At 38.3% G+C, this 19,761-nt stretch overlaps 1 protein-coding gene across 1 annotated transcript in view; it reads right to left on the reverse strand.

Moving 5' to 3' along the window:
* The window catches only part of LOC126458438 (DNA polymerase alpha catalytic subunit), a 263,548-nt gene that overhangs the window by 123,972 nt on the left and 119,815 nt on the right, over nucleotides 1-19,761 (reverse strand). Inside the window, exons 14-16 of the mRNA XM_050095493.1 lie at nucleotides 16,033-16,304; nucleotides 6,444-6,563; nucleotides 2,856-3,039 (exon numbers count right to left, since the gene is read on the reverse strand). Of these exons, the coding sequence (XP_049951450.1) occupies nucleotides 2,856-3,039; nucleotides 6,444-6,563; nucleotides 16,033-16,304 (576 nt within the window). The remainder of the gene's footprint in view (nucleotides 1-2,855; nucleotides 3,040-6,443; nucleotides 6,564-16,032; nucleotides 16,305-19,761) is intronic.

Raw genomic sequence — 19,761 nt, forward strand, 5'->3', positions numbered from 1 at the left:
GAACAAAGAATATGCACATGGTACCCCCCCCCCCTCTCTCTCTCTCTCTCTCTCTCTCTCTCTCTCTCTCTCTCCCTCTCCCTCTCTCTCTCTCTCTCTCTCTCTCTCTCTCACACACACACACGTGAAATGAATGTAATTAGTCCATATGTGGTCAAAGAATATGGATTAAATAACAATAAGCAAATGGAGCAGAACAAAGAATTTGCAGCGCAGAGCCTGTAGACACATAAGATTCACATGGAAGAACTGTTATCCAGGCTTTAAATTCCTTTCCAATGAAGACACAAACATCACACAGTTATAAGTACCAATCGTTACAAACAACGAGTTGTCAACTATCGTAGACTTGCCTTTAACCCAAGCAAATAATCAATTGTATGGAAGTGGGGTGACATCGAATGTTAACTTTTCATATTTTTGTTTGCAAAATGACACCGTCCATCTGTAAAACCGTAAAATGCTGCAATTTCCATACATTTTAAGGGTAAACCATTTAAACTGGCAGTTTGTATTTCCTATATTTTACGCTCTTCAGCAAATGTTGCCCAGGCTTGGCTCCACAGGCTGACTGACTCCCAAAGCAGTTGATGTATACAGCTGGGCACAGGCAGTCTGTGCCAGATTCATGGGTTGCCTTCCTACATTTCCTACAAGTTGCTTCGCGTCTCCAGCTCAGTACTGTGTGGCCAAATCACTGGCACTAGCACCATCACATAAGATTAGGTATCCCTGTCCACAACAGTACGTCATATGACTACATCCTTGGTGAGAAAGATGTGCATCTCAACAACCGTATCATAATCACCCAATTTCCCCCCCCCCCCCCCCCCCCCCCCATTCATTAGGAGTTCCATCTGCTTTGATCTGTTGGTTTCAATGAAGAAGGAACCACTTGGTGACGTTTTAATGGATTTTAAGGTACCACTTAATGTTTCTAAACATTTATGGATATAGAAAGGGGCACTTTCTTAAATGACCCCGTCTTCCTGTTGATCATTAGAAAAAGATACTGATTTATGACTTCTTGAGCCCTGTTACTACAGACAACCAGAGAATCGGAAGGACTAGCCTTCCACAGTCTCTTGGAAGAATGACTGCGAGTACTCCCAATGGTGCACCCATTGTGTTGGGAAGGTTTTTAAGTTGTGGATTCATCATGGTATTCCCACGAGCATCTACGGATATGAAGATCCACCCAGACAGAGCCCAGCTTGGCAGGGTACGCCTTACAAAACAGAGGTGAGGCACATCCCCAGAGTTTGCCCAGGAATGAATGTTCCTCCTCAACAGCAATGCATCTCATTAGTGTGCAGCATACCTTGAGACTGAGGTTCATTTTTACATATATTAAAGACAATTATACCATCATCGCGATCTGGGAGGTGAAGTCGAGATCCTCAATCGCTGTGACGCATAATGTTCCACTGCCGCACTGCGTGGCAGTCGCTGAAGTACGCACACAGCTCACGATTACGGAGGACTGGCAGGGTTTGCCAGTCCCCAGGTAATGCAACTCTGGTTTGCTAAACCCATACCCAGCAAATGAACACTGAGCTCCCTGAAGTGCTCACCATTTAGCACGGCCAGGGGAGCACAAGTGGCTTATCGAATTCCATGGATATGGCACCCATTAATCCATGGTTTTCTCAGTGCAATTGATTATTGTTGTACTTACAGGCGTTCAGGCAAGTTTTTATTTCCATTTTTGCACAACATTTAGAGAACTGACCAAATAATCTTTTTTCTTCCGGTTCTACCAGTTATGCTGTTACGCGTGCTCACAGCATTTGTAAAGTGTAACGTGGGAGGAACACAAAAAATGAAAAGAGGTAAGATAATCATTCACCATTTAGTTGAGGATTTAGCGGTATACTGCTGCACAAAGCAGATTTAGCATTTGTAACTATGTGTCTGTCTACTGCTCTTTGGCCCCCAATCTATGGAGATTTGTTAGCTTTAGAGTTTTACCTTTAATGTTTTATATTTTCGCATAGAATCCAGAACTGACCACCACTTATGACGCCAGGGCTGTCAACAAGAACTAACACTTCACACGGAAGAAAGTTCTAGCAAATTCCAATGTTCCGTGAATAACAAAGTCTCAAAAACCTCCTTAAACCATAAATTTCAAATGATAAATAACTGCATAAGGTGGGAATCAAACTATGGCCTGTTTGACAGCCAGTGGCTGCAACTGCTGCACCACCGCAGACGACAATTAGCACACGGCAAAATATTTTAATTTTAATCACAGCACTAACTGTTGTGGCAAGAAACAACAATAATTTTTTTTGAACACTTACAGTATTTTGTCAATATCAAAGACCCATTTGTCTAGTGAGCGATCAACCTTTGCCTTCCCAAAATTCCTATCATGGATCATCATCATCAGTTGTAGCAAGTGTTCTAAACATTGAGATGAACCAGTTCAAGGTTGTTTCAAATAAAGATTTTTAAGGTTACACGAAAGCTCCTTCAGCAGTGTAAGTCTCTTCAACAAAACGTCCTTTGGACAGACAGAATCAAATACTTTTGGTAATTAAACTGCTGACTTATGATACTAGGGAACTAGTTTCACTGTAAATAATTTCAAATAAAACGAAACTGTGTATGACATAAATAAAGGAACAAAAGTCTGAATTAGCGTTTCCAATGTTTAACAGCATCCCTTTTTTAATGATTATTTTCACAACTAATATTTGTGGCTGATTATTTGTAAGATGTAAGACAGCCACATACAACTTTTCTTATAAAGCCAAGCATTTGAAGTACAATTTATTTCACGGATTATTCTGACTAAAACTTCAGTTCCAGAGTCCACAAAATATAATAATTTTTTTCACAGTACTTACCAGCAATATTGGTTATTTGAAGTGCCAAGGGCAAAACATTTAGGTCACACATGAGCCTTAGGATGAAAGCAGCATCCTGCATTGTGAGAGATATAAGGCGTACCAGTGACTCCGATGAATTATACTGATTACGCACTTCATTAGCAGTCAAGTCCCAACGTTTACTTTCATCAACATTTAGAACCTGTATTTCAATCGTGTTATTGGTAACACATCATAAAATGCAAAAAATAAAATATAGTATAACAACTGCTTTAATTGTAAATTACAATTCTTCCAAAACTCCAAATCATAGGCAAAATATGGTGTGTTACTTATAAATCAAGCCAAATATTACAAATACAAATACAACTGTTTCACATGCACATAAAATAGCACATAGGCAATAACTAAATTCATAAAAATATGTAAATTGTGACCATGCATACCAAGTTGCCTGTAAATGTCAATATTTCCTGTCAATAAATTTCAAAAAGACATGTACACTCTGCTACCTGTCTATGGAATTGGTGCACACATGAAAATTGATCTCCAATGACAAAGGCCAGCTACTTGGGAACCAAATAACAAAGTAAATAGCACAAATCTGGTAAGGAAAGTTATGACAGAATGTAAATAATTTAGGGTAAAGGAGAACACTCGGCGAGTACTTGACATGTTGGGTCACTGACAGGCACACAAAAAGAATGTAAACTTTGCTGGGTTTCGCCCAAATTCAAATCCTTTGATGAGCTACCGTGTGCACGTCCCCCCCCCCCCCCCCCCATAAGTTTTCATTCTGTTTTGTGTGCCTGTCAATGACTCCATTCTTTTTACTGTTTTATCCTTTGGTTTTAGAATGGAATGCCTGCTACGGAATGCCTGCTACCAAGTAACTGTTTCCTCATGTATCTCTGATAGCAAGCCCAAGACATTTCTTGATGATAAGCAACATCATTTTGACTAATTTTATTTCACTTTTCAGGTTTCAATCATGAGAATCAGACTGACAGTTTATACGGTGCTTTCTAAAGTTATCATGGCCTGAGATGTGGTTCACATTCATATTCATCCTCTTTGCCATCTACACTCGTAACAAATGTTATTTACTAAATTATCAGAGACTGCTAATTCCCTCCTCTCTTCTAATTGTACAAAGGTTTTCTTCGAATCTCTCACTATTTCTCACGTTGGTCACATCAAATTATGTTCATGTTAAACACATTAAGGGGACATTGTACGTGAAATTTGACATTTTCTGTTTTCTACTCCATAATGAACTTTGGACTTTCCTGAACATTTTGGCATATAATACATTAAAATCAGACAAATGTGAGATCTTCAAATAGTATTTTGAATGTTGATGTGTGACTGTCAAATTTTGCAGCCACACCTATACTGCCACAGTTGAGCAGTCATATCTTGGCAATCTTGGAACTACACAGTCTAGAAGGCTGTGAATTGCTTTGTTTTGTGTCTACTGCTACGTCTCAAAAGTTGGCATAATGAATAAACAAATCAGCCCTTTGTTTCCGATATAGTTTTCGTTGAAAGCTATTTTTGTAGTAAGCTAACTTCTATTGCCTTTTATACATAAATAAAATGACTAAGCGTTCTGGTTCTGGAGAAGTTAAAGGTAAGATCTGGACAGAACACAGCTAAAGGACTGCAGGAACTGGATGAGCAGAGTTAGCTGCTCAACAAATGACAAAAGACGCAAGAAAGAAAAGGAGGAGGCAAGCACTGGGCTGTTGTGACACTGAAGAAGACACAGACTATGGGCCAGGGCAATTCTAGTTCATAAAAGTTGCAGAAATATAAGTCTGTATAAGAATTTGTAATAAAAAAGTTTGAAACCTCAATAATTCTGAACTACATTTTTTGCAATAAATGACTCGATTTCTAAAAAAGTACTGATGGTTGAGACATGAAATTTTCACAGCATGACAAGTGTGAGATTCAACACATATGGAACTAGAATAATTAAAATATCCTGAGTTGTTTAGTTTTTATGTACATTTATTTACAAAATTCTGTCAAAAAATTGAGTGTTTGAATAAAAGATAACATGCCCCACAATGCAATTTTAGTAATAATTCCAGCTCAGTGTCTCCAGAAAGGCACATTCAATAATTGTGGAAAATTGTAAATTGGTGTCTTAAAAAGTTTCCAAGACAATGGGTCACAAAATTCAATAATTTAACATTGGCGGCATAGGACATACATGTCCCCTTAAGAAGACGTATCATCAACTGACAGGTGCCACTCGTTTCAAGTTAAGCATTCTCTTATATAACCTTGAACCACACAGGAATCGGATTTATTATAACAGACTCTGACTGACAGGCTGCTGCCTACAAAGCAGTACAAGGAGCGATCTATGGTCATGGGCCTTGTCACTAAACCCTCCAGCTGTTATTGCTGGTAGATGAATCATGATGATGCCATTGTTTGTTTATTCAAGCAGCTCCTCATTTGCCTCACAAGGGCTGAAGGGCTGAATGAGTCTCAGTCTCCCACACAGTTTTAATCCAGCAAAAAGTTTCATATCAGTGCACACACAGCTGCGGTATAAAAAATTCATTCTGGGAACATCCCCCCCAACTGTGGCTAAGCCCTGTTTTCACAATATTCTTTCTTGCAGGAGTGCTAGCCCCGCAAATTCTGCAGAGAACTTCTGTGAAGTCTGGAAGGTGGGAGGTGAGGTACTGGCAGAAGTAAAGCTGTGAGGATGGGTCAAGAGTCATGCTTGGGAAGCTCAGTTGGTAGAGCACTTGCCTTTGAAAGACGTATACAAATAATTGTGTTTCACTGTTCCTAATACAGGCTTCTAGAGGTTGTAAAGGGAACATAACAGATGAAGTTGTGATAAGGAACCTATGCCCATAGCATGGACACTGTTTTGAGTAACTTGCCAATTTCTCTTCTACATGACAAAGGATGTCCTATCCTCCAAGTCAACAGTACGGCATGTCTGCGGAGCACCGCCGCCAACCCTTCCACTTGTGAGCATATGAGAGTCTCGCAGCTGTTGTTGTTGTCAAATGAAAATGGTATGTGATGTCATAACTACAACAGAGATAGATGATGGCACCCTCTTCTCAATTTAACTATTTACCATGAAGCAGGAGATTTGAAAGTGATCTAATCTTCAAACTTATTTTATATACAAACGGTGCATTTCAAGACATAGGCTCCTTATGAAAACTACATCCAGTAAGACCTCTCTACAACCCCTAGAAGTCTGTAACAGGATTAGTGAAACATCCTGTCTTCACTCTTACAGTGCCCTTACTGCATTTATATGAACTTAAAGTTAAGGATTTTTGTGTAAGTGGATAAGTTTCCAGTTAACAGTGTTATAGTTCTGACAGACTTTGGGACTGACTACACTAAGTTATTTCTCATGTGTGCAATAGCACATAGATTGATGGAAACACCAATGCTGCCATACCTCTATTTTATACTCTAAGTAGTTATGATTATAAAACACAAAAATGTTCACGGATCAGCACAGTTACATGCCACCTATACATTTATGTAACAATGATACACATGAATCTAATCGGTAAAATAAACCTGAAGAAATATTCAAATGCAAAAACTTACCTGCTTGCACAGTGTTCCAAGATCATAGCTACGAGCTCTAATCAGTTCCTTTGCTGACAGTTTTACATCACATATAAGTCGGCCACTTGTTACTTGCCGCTCAAGCCCTACTCGTTTGCCCTGTACGTGAGTTAAATCATATTAATAGTCAGCATTAACACTTGGCAAGAAATAAAGTAATTTAACATCAGAGAATGGAACAAAACAGACAACCCATTTCAAAAAACACAATTATGGTAAACTGCTTGCGTTGTGCCAGGCACGATGACGTATAGCAAGTTTTACTAACAGGAATGTTAACCTTCGGATTAGCAGCTTTGTCCAGTAAAGGACATGGACATAGACCACTTGTACCCTTTTGAAGTTACAGGAAAGGAGACTCAAACCATAAGCTAATTATGTCATTAAAGAAGATGAAAATATATAAAGCCTGGGCACTTAAAGATTGGAAAGAAAATTCCATGCCCTCAGACAGTTTTTAAATCTGTTAACTGGCTCTCAAACAGAGAGCTCTTAGTTACTCATGCTGCATGTTGTCTTTAATACACAAAACTGTCTTAATCATGTCAACAACTTTGACAAGCATACAACGCCAAATAGAAAAGCCTTACATGCTATTATAGCTTCAAGTTGAACAAATATATTTCATGGACGACGCAATACATGAAAGTCATAGATCAAGTAAACAGAGTAAGACGTGTGTCACTTTAACAGTCAAATCATAACTGAGTCCAAGTCTAGCGGCCGTTGGCTAGCTGGCCGCTTAGGTGGCGCTGCTGCTGCATGGCTGGCAGACAGTGCCGCATGTAGAGGACACGCGTAACTGCGCGGCGGGACTTTCAAAGATCGGCGAGTCACAACACATGCATAAATACCATCCATAGTTAACTTTGTTAAGAATGGAGTATATTTTCCTTTACAACACAAAAAGTTCTAGAACGAACAAGTCAGAATTATCGTCAATAGTTTGTTTCCAAAGGATTCGTTTACCCATTGCTTTAGTTTCTCCAAAATGTGTGAGTTTAGCTTCTCTAACATTGGGAGGAACATCGCTGAAATTCTCCGCACTGCCATTGGGGTTCTCTAGAGAACTGTGTACCTGAACACAGTTGAACATGTATGAACATGTTTACGACGTATAGTGTGTAAAGTCTCATGTGCCATACCACCCAAAAAAAGAAATGTTTCATGGATAGCTGACCATCCTGGAACATTTACATATGACGGAATTGTTTTATACTGTCAAGTTTGCAAGAAAAACATTTCATGCAAAAAATGTTTCAAATAGACCAGTATATCCAGACAAGTCTTCATATCACAGGAATGCAGAAGAAAGGATCACAGCTTCTGACAACAGCAAGTTGCAGTAGCAGGAATTTGCCCAAAGGTAACCAAAAAAGTCAGTTTAGCATGGATCTATGTCAAGCATTCATTGCAAGCAATATTCCTCTTTACACACTTAACAGTCCCTATCATCAAAGGCTTCCTGTGCAAATATTGCTTAAATCAAAATATACCAGACAAATTAACAATGTGTAAAAATTACAAACCGACAATTTACGTAAATGTTCTGGAAGAAATATGCAATGAACTCAAGGACAGTGTTATCTGTACTTCAGTTGACGAAACTACACTCTAGTGGCCGCTACACTGCAAATTTAATTGGTTGGTTGGTTGGTTTGGGGAAGGAGACCAGACAGCGTGGTCATCGGTCTCATCGGATTAGGGAAGGATGGGGAAGGAAGTCGTCCGTGCCCTTTCAGAGGAACCATCCCGGCATTTGCCTGGAGTGATTTAGGGAAATCACGGAAAACCTAAATCAGGATGGCCGGACGCGGGATTGAACCGTCGTCCTCCCGAATGCGATGCAAATTTAATTGTTGGTGCTTTAAAAGAAGAGCCTTCTTCTTCCTATTTGACGGCTTGCAAAGAACCTAAAAAAGTAAATCATTCTATGATTGCCAGATTTGTGAATGAGGGTATTAGAAAAATATTTCCAGAATGTTCTGCAGATGAAAGGATGTTTGCGTTTATTTCAGATGCTGCATCCTATATGATCAAAGCAGGCAAAGCCCTCTGAGTATTTTATCCCAATTTGATTTGTGTGACATGCTTTGCTCACGGAGTACATCACCCTGCTGAAGAAGCACGTTCCACATTTGTGAATCATTTGACCACATGCACATGATTTCATCCACAAAGAAAGATTTCAGAAAAACAGCGTAACTTTATATCAGAAACTTGCTTATATACATCTGTTTATAGGCCTAATTCTCGTAACGTTTTTGGAGAATCAACGTTAAAGTATCTCATATAATTGCCCTTTTTTCATTCCATCGAGTGAAATACAAAATAAATAGCATATACCTTCATTGTTTTAATACAGATCTCAGAAAAACAGCGGAATTTTAAATCAGAAACTTGCTTATATACATTTGTGAATAGGCTTAATTCTTGTAACGTCTTTTTTGATTTTCGGTAATTTAATTGATTTATTGTAGCTAAAGTATTATTTTAGCCATGAGTGAGAAGTGCCTGACTTGCCGTAGAATTGTTAGTTCCGGGGTTTGGTGTGATGGATGCAGTAGTTTTTTTCATTGGGGGGGGGGGACTGCAGTGGCGTGGGTGTCGGGAAAGTGGATCAGGCTCATCAGTGGTTATGTAGGATTTGCAGCAGAGATAGGAAGATAGTGGAACAGGAGGGGAAAATTGCTGCCCTTCAGGCTGAGCTAGATCAGGCTAGGGAAGATCTGGACAGGTTAAGGAGGGAGAAGGGCAAAGAGAGGTGGGAAGTGGCAACAGGTAGCAGAAGGAACAGGCCTAGAACTAAGTCTGACAGTTTTGTGGTGAATGTCAAAAATAAGTTTGACCTGTTGCTTCAGTTAGAAACTGATGAGCCTCAAGCAGAGGTAGGTGTAGAAAAGACTCAACAAACTTTCAATAGGAAATTGAAAAAGAATGTAGGAAAGCCATTGAAAAGGAAGAAAGTTTTGTTGTTAGGCAGCTCTCATGCCAGAGGTGTAGGCCAACTTCTGCAGGAGGAAATAGGACCAGAATACCAGGTCACAAATTTTTTCAAACCAAGTGCTAGTCTGGATCAGGTGACAGAGGATTTAGGTTCACTTTGTAGATGTTTTACCAGGGAAGACACTGTGGTTATTGTGGGAGAGCCAGGGAACAGCATCGACAGAGATCCTATCTGTCCTGAGACGCCATGACCGGCCTCATTTGAACTCTTCTGTTGGGAGAGTTAATTTGGAGTTGGAACGGCTGCTTGGGTCGGGTGCGGGGGCTCATATCGGTGTGGTTCCTGTTGATTCTCTCAGTAGGTGGGACTATACCAGGCACGGCCTACATCTCAACAGGAAAGGGAAGGGGAAACTGGCTGGGATAATAGCAGGAAATTTAAGGGGGGGAGGCACTGCCATGAATGGTAAAATACCAGTGGTTACAGGTGTTGGAGCAGCACCTTTTTTAGGATAGGTAAGACAGAAAGATGTCAAGTTCTACGAGAGGTCATGATTGAAACAAATCTTCAGTTTAGGAAAGAAATTAAACAGCAAAATTCTAGCACATTGGATCACCAATCACAGCTGTCAATTATAAATTTTCACCAATCACCAGAAATTTTATCTCCACCAAGTTGTATCTCAGTCCTAGGTAATTGCATTGATGAATTAAAGTCACCCAACCCAGTTGATATAATCTGCCTCTCTGAACACCATGTGACCACTGGTATAGCAACTAGGCCTAAGCACAATGAGAAACTCAGACAGGAGAGTACTGCAAATGTTAGAATAAGGAAAGGTTCTCATAAAAGTATAATTAAAAATAATGTAAGTATATTTCATCAAAATATTGGAAGTTTAAAGAATAAAATAGATGAGCTTCTGGTTTGTTTTGAAGATTTAGAAGCTGAGGATGAAATAGATATACTATGCCTGTCTGAGCATCACATTGTTACTGATATGGATAAGGTAAATGTAAGTGGATATAAGCTCTCTACACATGTAATGAGAGAAAATATGGAGAAAGGAAGAGTTGCCGTATATGTCAAAAGTTATCATTGTGCAAAAAGTATAGAAACAAAAAAGTTTTGTGTAGAGAAACATATAGAAGCATGTGCCTGTGAGGTTAAATGAAATAAAGGCACATTTATAATTGTAACTGTATATAGGTCCCCATCAGGAAATTTTCATCTATTTCTGAAAAATTTGGACTCCTTGTTGTGCTATCTGTCAGACAGGGGGAAGCAAATTATTATTTGTGGGGACTTCAATGTAGATTCTGTGAAAGAGGGTAATAGGAAAAATGACCTTGAAGTGTTACTCGGTTCTTTCAATTTGACACCCGTTATTGATTTTCCTACTTGGGTGATAAAGGATAGCAGCTCACTGATAGATAATTTCTTTATAGACCAAGATAAGTTTAACCAGATAAATGCTCAGCCTGTTGAGAATGGTCTTTCTGATCATGGTGCACAGCTAGTTACAATATATGACATAGCTCCATTCAGCAATACTAAACAGTCCTCCAAAGTAGTACGTTCAGTCAACGATTCAACAATTGCAAATTTCAAGGAAAGCCAATAGCAGTTAGACTGGGATGAGGTGTACCGTGAACCTGATGCCAATTTAAAATATAATTTATTTCATGACATTTTTGTAAATGCATTTGAAAACTGCTTCCCCAAGAAAATAGTTAAATATACTCGTAAGAAACCTTGTAACAAACCATGGCTTACTAAGGGTATAAAAATATCTTGTAACCGGGAAAGGGAAATGTATCTGACAGCAAGAAAGAGTAGTGACCCAGAAACTATCAAACATTATAAAAACTACTGTGTTATATTAAGAAAAGTTATTAAAAAATCTAGAAGTATGTGTATCATGTCTGAAATCAGCAACTCTGATAATAAAATTAAAACAATTTGGAATATTATTAAAAGAGAAACAGGTCAACCAAGAGCACAGGAAGACAGTATTACCATCAAATTGAATGAAAACTTTACGAACAAAAAGTCAGAAGTTGAAAATATTTTTAATAATCATTTTCTAAATGTTGTGGATATAGTAGGATCCAGGTGTTCATTAGAAGATGCTAGGCTGTTAATGGAAGAGGCCATACCTATGCAATTTGATACAATTGAAATCTCACCCACTTCTCCCTCTGAAATTAGGAAAATAATAAACTTGCTTAAAAGCAAAAACTCACATGGAATTGATGGCATTTCCAGCAAAATACTAAAAGCTTGTTCTCAACAGATAAGTAAGATTCTCAGCCACCTGTGTAATAGCTCTCTGGAACAGGGCATTTTCCCTGATAGACTGAAATATGCTATTGTTATACCTTTGCATAAAAAAGGGGATAGATCTGATGTCAACAATTACCGTCCAATCTCCCTTCTAACAGCTTTATCCAAAATTTTTGAGAAAGTAATGTATTCAAGAGTAGCTTCACATATCTGTAACAATGAAGTACTAACAAAATGTCAGCTTGGTTTCCAGAAAGGTTTTTCAACAGAAAATGCCATATATGCTTTCACCAATCAAATTTTGAATGATCTGAATAACCGAACACCACCCATTGGGATTTTTTGTGATCTCTCAAAGGCTTTTGATTGTGTAAATCATGAAATTCTGCTAGACAAGCTCAAGTATTGTGGCATGAGTGGGACAGTGCACAAATGGTTTAATTCGTACCTAACTGGAAGAGTGCAGAAAGTTGAAATAAGTAGTTCTCATAATATGCAAAGATCAGCACATTCCTCAAACTGGGGAACTATCAAGAATGGGGTTCCACAAGGGTCAGTCTTGGGTCCTTTGTTGTTCTTAATATATATTAATGACTTGCCATTCTATATTCATGAAGAGGCAAAGTTAGTTCTCTTTGCTGATGATACAAGTATAGTAATCACACCTGACAAACAAGACTTAACTGATGAAATTGTCAATACTGTCTTTCAGAAAATTACTAAGTGGTTCCTTGTAAACGGACTCTCACTGAATTTTGATAAGACACAGTACATACAGTTCCGTACAGTGAATGGTATGACGCCATTAATAAATATAGACCTTAATCAGAAGCATAAAGCTAAGGTAGAATATTCCAAAGTTTTAGGTGTGTCCATTGATGAGAGATTAAATTGGAAGAAACACATTGATGATCTGCTGAAACGTTTGAGTTCAGCTACTTATGCAATAAGGGTCATTGCAAATTTTGGTGATAAACATCTTAGTAAATTAGCTTACTACGCCTATTTTCACTCGTTGCTTTCATATGGCATCATATTTTGGGGTAATTCATCACTGAGGAATAAAGTATTTATTGCACAAAAGCGTGTAATCAGAATAATAGATGGAGTCCACCCAAGCTCATCCTGCAGACATTTATTTAAGGATCTAGGGATATTCACAGTAGCTTCTCAGTATATATACTCTCTTATGAAATTTGTTGTTAACAACCAAACCCAATTCAAAAGTAATAGCAGTGTGCATAACTACAATACTAGGAGAAAGGATGATCTTCACTATTCATGAATATTTTAGGGTTTTTATGACGCATATAATCCAGTCTCTAGTAATTATCTTACTAACAGATCTATTAATAATCATGGAACAAGAGCTAGATTTACTTCTGTATACCAAGAAAAATTAAACAGAAGACTGAAACAGTATTTTCTACCCGGGAATCATAAATCTGTAATAAATTGCCCAAGGAATGAAACATATAACTAAAATCGACATGTTTACTTCTTAAATACTACATGCTATACACCAAAATATTATTTAAATGATGCAAAGCAGGGGATTGATTAAAAAAGTTGGGATTGGTAAAAATTACAAAATAAAAAATCTCTATCATTTCAGAATACACTTGTACTATGTATGCCATGTGCATGGACAACTGTAGGTTTTTAGAACTGTGATGTCAGATGCCGGACTTCTCTCACCTTCCTGAGCTCAACATCTTGATTATGGAAGGATTTTGCCATACAAAGATATGGTCCAGATCTCAGCCACAATGATGAGAATGTAATGTGTGCATAGAGTGCAATGTGTGTAATTACTGATGATGGGAAGTGAATAGATAGAGTAACATTAGTTGTGTAATTAATTAAACCTGTAAATAATTAGAAAGGTCTATGTTTGTTAACTTTTAATTATGTTTAATTGTTGTATTAAACTGAAATGTTTCATACACACATATATATTTTGTGCCAAAATTCTTCTATGGGCTCTATGCTCAGATTTTGATGTATTAATTGAGTTTACATGTTCTGCCTCCTTTGACAGTCAGAATGCCAAGTCTATAGAATAACCAACAGTAATTTCACAAATGTCTCATAATATTTGAAAACATTGACTTTTCTAATAAAAATATGACTGTTGGAAATTTGTCTAACAGACTTACAGAGAGTATAATTGCTTGCACAGTGTGCACCATTGTTCCCGAAATATTTTAGTTTTTGATGTTCCCTTCACAAAGGCCTGAGGAAATACTACAGGGTGATTATAATTAAATCTTCACTGTCTGAGAGGACTACAGGATACCTCTTTTTAGGATCAGTGTTAATACCCAAAATAAGTACATCCATACTGTTGGAAGTTGACTACTTTCCACCACTGCACTAAACTATGGTTGCTGAAGAATAGCCCAGCAAATGAAGGCTTGTCTCCATGCCATTTATAAAGACAAAAGGGAGAGGGGGGGGGGGGGGGGGGGAGGAGCACATGTGGCTTTATTGAAAACCCCAAGGGTGCAGCAATCATTACTGCCTCTACCTCTGAAGGCCAGCTATCAATAAGCAATATGACTGACCAAGCACATGTGACTGACCAAGCACATGTGACTGAGCCAGTAGTTTCAGCCTTTCATTACCTTTAAAAAGTGTTGGCACTATATAAGTTTTAGTGGTGTTTGGAGACAAAACACATATTATGAGTTTTGTCATATTTCAATGAACAAGGTTCCAGAAGGGAATTTAGTTTATGCAAAAGATACTCAGACCTGGACAAGACTAATACAAAAACAATAATTGTATTTCAAGTGAAATCGCCTTGAATGGGTGCAAAATGTCTTTCTGTTTTTTGTGCTGTCTCCCCTAGATAGTAATTCTCATCATGTACAGGGTGGTTATAATTAAAATTTCACTAACCGAGAGTGATCCCATGAAAAACAAATGATCATAGGACACAAACTTGGTGCAAACATTTTTAAGGACATACAAAAGAGAAATAATGAATAACCCATTGAAAGAAACACATTTTAATTTCCACATGAGAGGATAATATTTGCAAATTGTGTATCACGTTTATGTTCTAGTTTATGAATGCTGCTCAATGAGAAGACAATCTGCATCCATGACAGCCTGAAACCGCAGTAAAGATGCCATTTCACAACTGTTTGTAGCACTTTTCAAAAAGTGGACTATGTAATGTTCAGCTGTCACCACACAGTTCACGCACTGCTTAAAAATTGCACATTGCGTCTAGCATTCTCAGCCATGGCAACAGCAACTTCTTCAAAAATTTGTGGCACCATTGTTTGTCCACCTCTCCCAGGAGCAATTTCCAAGACATTAGTTAATTCAAACTTCTAAATCATATTCTTCAATGATGTGAGGAGGAGGACCTCCCCGTGTTCCTTCAATCTGACAGTGCTTGTGAAGAGCAGCAGCACTAGTGCTGTTGTTTTGATAAAACATCATTACAAGTGCAGCCATACTCATGTTGTCCAGACCCATGTTGATGTTCTGCAACTGTAATGCATGCTGAGGCTTGTGTTTCAATCCTCCGTCACTGTACCAGTACTGGCACTTAACGGCAAGTTGTGACATATATTTCTAACCACACAGATCCTGCAGTGCACAGTCTGAACATCATTCATATAAAGTTGAATACCCATATGGTAAATAGTTTTCTGTCTACACTGGCTCAAATAGCAAAAGTTTAACTATAACAACCCTATACTACACACAGATATGGACCACTCAGCACCAAATGGTGAACAAATTTACACTGAAATGCGAAGACCTAATGTGGGAACACTTTTTTTGCAAGATACCGTAGGACCCTAATCCATCTAAAGTTAAATTTTAATTATCCAAAACTGCCTGCCCCCTCCCATTTTACTGAAGGCAATGACTATAATTACATATCTTAGACAAGTTTACACCAAGCATTTAACTAGGGGACACTGCTCCTATGTCAAGTTTTATTCTCACATAGAAGTGATGACTTTACCAAGTCACTATTCCTCTAATCTGGTAGCCCTCTCATCTAGCCACGTTAGAAATTTCGCGTACAGTTTAATGTTGAATCCACGCCAAATTTTATTACACACAGCAGTGCCAAAAGTGCACAATACGTTAAATGGCAGAAAAATCCTAGCACAAATTGGGAATTTGAAACTCATACCTCTTGATCTGTACTCTGCCATATAACTGTACAGCCAACAATCCATATATACTGTCAATCAAATTAACAGAGGCAATCAAACTTCTTACGTTTTGGGAACCCAGACAAAAAACATGTAATGGCACTTCGTACCAAAAAAATAATCACCTTAAAATAAAAAAATAATCTACCTTAATAGATAGGAGATTTGCACGTCGCAGTCGTCCAAGCTTTGACCAGTGTGGAACTTTGTGCACCTGCAGGCGATGCACCAATAACTCCAGTGCAAATCCATGTAAATCATGCCCAACAATTAAATCGGGATCAATCTTCGAAACCTTCGCCACCAAGTAACAAAGCAAAGCCCGCTCTGAGTCAACGTGTTCCACTCTTGTGGCTCGGAATCGAGACAGGGACTGTTTCACATCCATAGGGAAAGCACCATCAGAAGGTCTCGTAACAACTGTTGAAAACAAAAAAACTGAAATAATTACATGAACTTAGAAAATCGTGTAGCCTCAACTTCAATGTTAAGGATGAACTGAAGTCTGACTAACAGGTTAAATGCTCAAAATAAGTACGAACTCTGTGAAACATGTCCACATACTACATTTGCAGAAATAAGAAATAGATTCATCACGTTTGTCTGGACAGTAATTATACGACAGCAAATCATGGACAGCCCAATTACTTATAAAATAAATTAAAGGCATATACACGTAGCTGTTTTACAGGCCAATATCTGACTTTGACAGTGGATGAGAGATGAAACAGTGCACTCTTCACTCAGGTTTGAAACACCAAGCTTTGTTCTGAATTTTGTCTGTCTTTAAACAAAAGTGTCCAACTTCCTTGTCAGTTTGTACAACATAATTTTGAAATGGGACATAAACATCGATAGCTGTGCTCTGAATTGGGGTTTGTCTCCCCCCCCCCCCTACCGTTCTCCCGTACACCCCTCCCCATCCCCATTGCTATGCGTGTCGCAAACTAAAGCCAGTCAGATGTGTAGCTTCACTTTGGGCAGTCAACTATTAAAGGTGAGAGTTTAGGGTGGCATGAATCAACCAAGCTTAAACATCGTGTGCATGTGTTTGATTAGCCACACTTGAAAAACCTATGAAACATACAAGTTAGAAATCTCTTTGGGGCTTTTTTTTCCGAGAGAGAGAGAGAGAGAGAGAGAGAGAGAGAGAGAGAGAGACTGGATTCTAATGAACTTGCTTCAGAAGACTGTGGTGTGGTTCTACTTGGTGCAGAATTTCACACCATGAAGAATTAGTGGCAGCAGGCCCTTCCAGAAAACCTGAGGATCAAGTGTAGAAGAGGTTTATTTCATTTTGCACAGTAATTTTGTAAGAAAAAAGCTTATTTCTCCATTACCTTTTCATCTGATCTGTTGTTTATAGGTATTGCCAGTTGTGACTAATTTTTTGAGTGCTTTACAGAGTAGTTGTTCTGCATTTGCAGTTTGGTTGTGTTAAGGAGGTTTGCTGTCTACTGTTCAATTGTTGTATTACAGATATGGACACTGGAATTTAGGCTTTAATTATGAGCAAATGAGTTACAGCAATATTTTTCTTTTATACTTCTACATTAGGCTGTATGAGACAACCTGATTTTCATATTCAATGTATGATTGTTGCAAGGACAGTGTAGGTTTTTGGCAACTACGAATGTAGCTTCTCACTCTGAAATCTTCTAAAGTATTAGTCTGGTGTCAATGAAACTTTAATAGGTTATAAGCACATGTATTGGTAGTGCAAATCTTCACTTACAGACTTTTTCGGCCGTCTGAAACAGCTTTTATAATTTTTCTAAAGCAACCTTTTCCCAGCCCAGTACAAAGGTATAACAGAAGGCATGGTTTTGCTTTGAAACGCTTTTTCGTGGTAATCTGAAAATTACAATGACTAAGACTGTACAGTGTGATACGGATTACATGAAAAGTAATATTGAAGTGAAAAGTAATATTGAAGTGAAAAGTAATATTGAAGAGTCATCGTGTGAACACTGGAACGTGTTAAAGCAGGTCCGTGCTTTCTACGACAAGGCCTCTGCACAAGAATGCCGAATATCTGTGACAAAGTTACAGGCTGGTTAAGTGAGAGTCAATTCAACTTTTCTTGAGATGACACATAAGCTGTGCACTTTGTGGAGAGGGGAGTGGTAAGAAATTTTAGAGCTATGAATGTTGTGGTGGGGTCAGGGAGTATCTTCCTCAGTTCTGAAGCTGGTGATACGCCCTGACCACTTGCTATGTTAAGAATGATGAGTGGAAATAACAAGGTTTCTTGACAGTGCATTGCAACAATGTTCACTGTAAGACATCAGGATGGACAGCCTGCATGGGAGGTGGGAACGGCTGGCCCGATTGGTGAGGAGAGCCAGAACAGAGAAAACAGCCACCCCTGCTTGAGAGGAGGCTAGTTTGTGGAGAAAGACAGAACAGCAACAGTAATCAACACTGTTTCAGCAACAAAAATCTTATACCTTCCACGAAAGGGTAATCGTGCGACGGCTTACTGCCACAGCCACAGCCACAGCATTAGTTTGCAGAGGTAAAAAACTTTACAACTGAAGCCAAGAGTTGTACGGAATCATTCATAACACATAACAAGCTGCGCATCTTGAATTCACAAGTTCATTACAGCATCGCACAGCTGTACATCTAGTTCACGAGTAACACAGCTTTTTTAAACTATGGTTTGACAAACATTTTAAGTTGAACTACTGACAAACCAGTACAGCAACAGCCTTCCCTGATAAGCCATATTGTAGCACTTAGATCCTGTAAATACATACTGGCAAACCAGTACAGCAACAGCCTTCCCTGATAAGCCATATTGTAACACTTAGATCCTGTGAATACACTATAACTTGGTTTATATGAAACTCAAAAGATATGAGAATAAATATGACTTTAATTAATATGATTAAATAGAATCAAGGCTCAAAGTAATTCACAGAAACTCGTAGCATGACATCAGGATGTGTTTCATTCTAAGAGCTGCAAGTGCAGCTGAGTCTGCTAAGCACCCCCAGCTCCCTCCACTGCACTATTCTGGGCAGATGTGTGATTGAGATGCCCACATGCCGAAGGCTGCGCATGCGGGAAACTAGGGCAGATGTGCTTGCAACACTACTTCTAAGAGGTGAACATTGCAGCACACTGTTATAAGCAGGATTTTATCATGCGTATTTATTTTCATCTTTTTATTTTTCTACCAAAGCAGTAACATTTATTACGTGACTAAATATTAACCAATATGGTAAGCAAAATTATAAAAAGTTTTACATACAGGCATTTAAGATCAAGCTGTGGAAAGCTTTACATACAGGCATTTAACATAAAGTTATGATATTCATTAATTTATACATTTTCCATTTTGGAATATGCAATACATCATCAGTAACTGTGGTTAGTGATAAAGTCAAACGCATGGAATTAGGCAAGCTAAAAATCTGTTAACCCCTATAAACCCAAATGCTGGTGGGACTATCTCAATTTCATAACAGAAAAAAATTTTAACAAATGTATTAAATGAAACATTGAATACACTTTAGCAGATAGTCTGTGCAGTCTAGGATATTGCTCCTGGGGCATCATTTTATAAAAGTCTTGTAAACTCCTGGACTGGACAACTGGTCGTTGAGTGGGGTGTTACACTGTAAATCTATCAGCTCAAGTTGGAAGTAATGTAATGAAGCAACTGTAATGAAAGAGCAGACTGACAAATAAACTGAAAACCATTTTCAGATACGTATTGTTCTAGAATCTCTTTGAGAACTTACAATGAATAATTCAAATCTGTATGTTACCTACAAATTGAGTGTATCTCAATATTGAATATCAGAATGTCTTCGTTTTTGATGTGGCATGATCTTTTACATACACATATTTCTTTATGTTCTATTCA

This window comes from Schistocerca serialis, chromosome 2 (assembly GCF_023864345.2).
Source record: "Schistocerca serialis cubense isolate TAMUIC-IGC-003099 chromosome 2, iqSchSeri2.2, whole genome shotgun sequence".
Classification (NCBI taxonomy): Eukaryota; Metazoa; Arthropoda; class Insecta; order Orthoptera; family Acrididae; genus Schistocerca; species Schistocerca serialis.